The sequence below is a fragment of the Eimeria acervulina genome, genomic scaffold (genome assembly GCF_000499425.1).
Source record: "Eimeria acervulina Houghton genomic scaffold, Eah_scaff575, whole genome shotgun sequence".
NCBI classification, from domain to species: domain Eukaryota; phylum Apicomplexa; class Conoidasida; order Eucoccidiorida; family Eimeriidae; genus Eimeria; species Eimeria acervulina.
In genome coordinates this window covers 16,147-20,839 of record NW_013549714.1, presented here as the reverse complement: position 1 = coordinate 20,839, position 4,693 = coordinate 16,147, and the positions used below count along the sequence as shown (strand labels likewise).

The 4,693-nt window shown below is 45.2% G+C and overlaps 1 protein-coding gene across 1 annotated transcript; it reads right to left on the bottom strand.

Annotated features, from left to right (window-relative positions):
• Positions 1-778: 778 nt before the first annotated feature.
• EAH_00043260 (hypothetical protein) lies at positions 779-4,218 on the bottom strand (the record flags this gene model as incomplete). The annotated part of the gene is made up of 4 exons (XM_013394984.1): positions 779-967; positions 1,448-1,800; positions 1,958-3,744; positions 4,136-4,218. 4 exons carry the CDS (start codon positions 4,216-4,218, stop codon positions 779-781), a joined length of 2,412 nt encoding a protein of 803 aa, XP_013250438.1.
• Positions 4,219-4,693: the final 475 nt, after the last annotated feature.

Here is a 4,693-nt window from a genome sequence, read left to right as displayed (position 1 = left end):
AAGAGACAGTAATATAATTAAAAATGAAAGGAGATATAGAGAAGGAGACAGTAAAATATTTAATAAACAATAAAAATAAAGATATAGAGAAGGAGACAGTAATATATTTTAAAAAGAGAAGAGAGATAAAGAAGGAGACAGCAATATATACTTAAAAAATAAAAAGAAGAGAGACAGAGGAGACAGCGAATATTAAAAAATTAATACAGAGCAAAGAGACAGAGAAGGAGACAGAAATATATTGAAAGATAATAAAAAGCAAAGACAGACAAGGAGACAAAAAAGAATAAAAGGAGACACTGAAAAATAAAACAAAAGACAGATAAGGAGATACTTAAAATAAAGAGAAGACAGCAAAACAGATACACTTAAATAAAACAAAAGACAGCAGATGAAACCCTCAAAAAAAATAAAACAAAAGACAGCAAAGGAGACACTTAGAACAAACAGAAAACAGGAAAAGGAGACACTTAAAATAACAACGAGACAGCAAAGGAGACACTTAAAATAACAAGAAGACAGCAAAGGAGACACAGACAATAAACAGAAGACAGGAAAAGGAGACACTTAAAATAAAGAAGAGACATCAAAGGAGACACTTAAGATAAAGAAGCGACATCAAAGGAGACACTTAAGATAAGGAAGCGACATCAAAGAAGACACTTAAAATGAACAGAAGACAGCAAAGGAGACACTTACAGTACTCAGAAGATAGCAAAGGAGACACTTACAGTATTCAGAAGACAGGAAAGGAGACAGTTAAGACAGAGAAGAGACATCAAAGGAGACACTTTGCTCTCACTTGCTGTTCTAAGTTGGGATCGGTGGGGGGATCGAGCAGCAGCACATGCGATGCGCAGCTTAAATCGAGGCCTAAGGCTCCAACAGCAGAAGACAGCAGCAACACTTTTGTCTCTTCTCCTTCTGCGAAACTACGTAAAGCATCAACTGCTGTCTTTCTTTCTGTCTGCACACACACAAAGCATTCAATCATTTAACAGACAAAGCAGGATTTATACTTCATTTACGGTGTATATACAGTAAACAATTAATATATTTACACATATGCAGATAATCTATATACAAATACACTTCAAATAAATTATATATATGTATATACTTATAATGTATATACAAACAAAATCTATTAGTATACAAATATATATATATATATATATAATCGTGTATGTACAAACAAACTATATTAATATACAAGCATATATATATATATATGTATATGATGCATCTACACTTACACTGTATGAATATATAAAAATATAAACATAGAGAAATATAAATAAGTACATCTAAACATATATATATAATTATTTATATATATATATATTTATATATATTATTTATTTATTTATATTATCTCTCTATGTTCTCTATATGTTTGTGTTCTGTCTCTTTTAGTGTCTCCTTCTGCATTAATTTGTCTCCTTACGCGCTCAGTGAAGTACCCGCAGCGAATATTATGTCTCTCTAAGAACTGCCCTAGAAGAAAGAGAGACTCCCAAAAAGAAGCAGCAACAATTATCTTCTCGCACCGACGTCGTTTGCTGTTGCTGCTGCTGCTGCTGTTGCTGCTGTTGGTGTTGGTTCTGCTGCTGCTGCTGAGGCAAGACTTCAAAGCAGAGGAGCCTCGTCCGTTGCTCGACACATGCTGCTGATCCTGCTGCTGTTGCTGCTGTTGCTGCTGCGAAGGGGACCCGCTGCTGTCTCCTGTGGGGTCAAAACGCACGCGACGAGCTTGTGAAGCACCAGCAGCAGCAGCAGCAGCAGCAGCAGCGGCAGCACCTGAGACAAAAGGAAGAGATAGGGAGGAGAAGAGACAGCAAACTTGCGCCTTAACAAATGAATGCATAAATATATATACACCCAATAATCAGAAACCCCACAAGCAACAACACTTGCTGCTGCATCACTGTGCGGCTGTCTCTGTATGCGTGCGCACCTGGACGGGGATCGGGATCGGGATCGTGTGGGGTTCCGGGATCGTGTCGGGGATCGGGATCGGGATCGTGTGGGGTTTCGGGATCGGGATCGTATAAGTGTTCCCAGGGAATATTATTCTGACCGAATCTCTTGCTCCCAATAATAGCCAATATACGACGCGCAACAGCAGCATATTTGCTGCTGCGAAGAAAACTTATATCTTCATTATCTACATGCAAAGCAGCAAGCTTGTTTGTTGTTGCTGCTGCTGCTGCTCGAGCTGCTGCTGCTGCTGATGATGATGCTGGTCCACAGCCTGAAGAAGAAAGGCGCGGCGTAGAGATGCCGTAAGGACCCCCCGCACCAGCAGCAGCAGCAGCAGCAGCAGCAGCAGGGGGTTCGTCGTAGTCGCAGCCAACAAAAGACTCAACATCATTTACTTCTACGATCTCCATTGGTGTCTCCTGGTCTCCTTTCAGCAGCAAACCCCGCTGCTGCTGCTTCCCAGACGATGTGCTGCTGCCGCAACCCGAGAAAAAGAAACGCATACCCTCCTCCGTGCTGCTCCCGCTACTGCTGCTGCAGTTGCTGCTGCTGCTACTGTTGCAGTTGCTGCTGCTGCTGCTGCTGCTGCTCGAACCCACGTTTGGGAGAGGCAAAGGGGAATTGAAAGAAGTCCGTTGACCCCCCGTAAGAAGTGTTGAGCCGGGTGAGCGTGCTGCTGCCGTTGCTGCTGCTGCTGTTGTTGCTCCTGTTGCTGCTGCTGCTGTTGTTGCTCCTGTTGCTGCTGCTGCTGTTGTTGCTGCTGTTGCTCCTGTTGCTGCTGTTTCCGTTTCGGTTGTTGCTCTTGCTGTTGCTGTTGCTGTTGTTGCTGTTGCTGCTTTTGCTGCAGTCGCTGCTGGTGCTGCTGGTTCTGCTGCTTCTGCTGCTTGTGCAGCTGTTTGCATTGTTGTTGCTGCTTCCGCTGGTATTGTTCTTTCTGTTGGTATTGCTGTTGCTGCAGTTGCTGCTGCAGCTGCTGCTGCAGTTGCTGCTTGAGTTGCTGCTGCTGCTGCTGCTGCTGCTGCAGGAGTTGTAGTTGTAGGATTGAAGTAGAGATCGACTATATCTTCTGCTTCTTTAAGGATATCTTCAGACACCCAAAGTGTGGGGCAGCAGCAAGCAGAGCTGCTGCGGTAAGTAGAAATGAAGACAGAAGGAGACAATTCGTGATGCCGGCTGCACTCAACTCGCTGCCGCCTCCATAGCTGCTGCTGCTGCTGCTGCTGTTGCTGCAGCTGTTCGCTGTGTGGCTGCTGGGTGTGTGTGTGGATTTGTTGCGTGTTGTTGCTTTGTTTGGGGTTGCTGAGCAGCTTTGCTGCTGCTGCTGCTGCTGCTGTTCTAGGCCTCAGCGGCAGCTGCACCGGCACCGGCCAGATGCACGGTGAGCGAATGGGTACTTGCTGCAGCAATCCATTACTGCTGCTGCTGCTGCTGCTGCTGCTGATGCTTCTTGCTATGGCGGCTCCTGCAGCAACCCCTGCACCTCCAGGGGGAGCAGCAGCAGCAGCAGCAGCAGCAGGAGCAAGAGGAGCAGTATCAGCAGCATCATGAGCAGCAGCATTAGTCATCAGTTGTACCGGAGCAGCAAAAGAAGATACAGTGCTTGCAAGAGCCCTTGCGAGCTGCACACTTCTCTTTGCTGCTGCTGCATACGGCCAATCAAACTTCGTCGTGTGTTCAACAGGAGGCTGCAGCCTATCGCTGAAGTCCCCGTCTATCGGGCAGTACGGCCAGCAGACAGGGCACCCACGTAGTGAAGGTCTTCTACAAAACTTTAATTAAAAACGCAAACAAATACATATAAATATATATATAAATATATGTAAATATATATATTATATAAATATATATAGATATATATTATATATATTATACATGCATGAAGATAGACTCGTGCAAACAAAATACTAAAAGATGTGTCTTATTGTATTATGCATGGGGCAAAGAAGGATCAAACATCTGCTGCTGCTGCTGCTGCTGCTGCTGCTCGTGCTGCTGCGTCTGCTGCTGCTGGTCCTAATGTTGCTGCGGTTGCTCATGGGGCTACTGCTGCTGCTGCTGCAGCTACGTTTACTGGTGCTTCTGCAGGTGGTGCTACTGGCGCTGCTACTGCTGCAACGGCTGCTGCTGCTGCTGCTGCGGCGGCTATGTTTACAGCTGCTTGTGTTGCTGTTGCTGTTGCTGCTGCTGCTGCTGCTGTCCATCGATAGAGGCAGGGAGATAAGGGGTTGAATGCATGCATGCATTAAATATATTGGGTTTGTTAAAACTTACCGAGTCTGCTAAGAAGCTCGGAAACAGACAAGAAGAACAGAGTAAATGCAGCATGCGACAAGGAAGCAACAGGGGGAATCGAACAAGTTGGCCGCAGAGGTCGCAGCTAACTGTTTGACGCTCTATGAAACTCACACGCAAATATACCTGCATATACACCCCACACCCCACAATTTACACCCCACATCCCACAATATACACCCCACACCCCACAATTTACAACCTATAATATACACCCCACACCTCACAATATACACCCCACACCCACACCCCAGAATATACACCCCACACCCCAGAATATACACCCCACACCCCACACTATACACCCCACACCCCACACTGTACAGTCCACACGATACACAAGAACAACACGGAGATGTTATATTTGCATTTATTGAAAGACTCTTCGAGACCAACTGGCGCATTTCTTCTTTCCGAG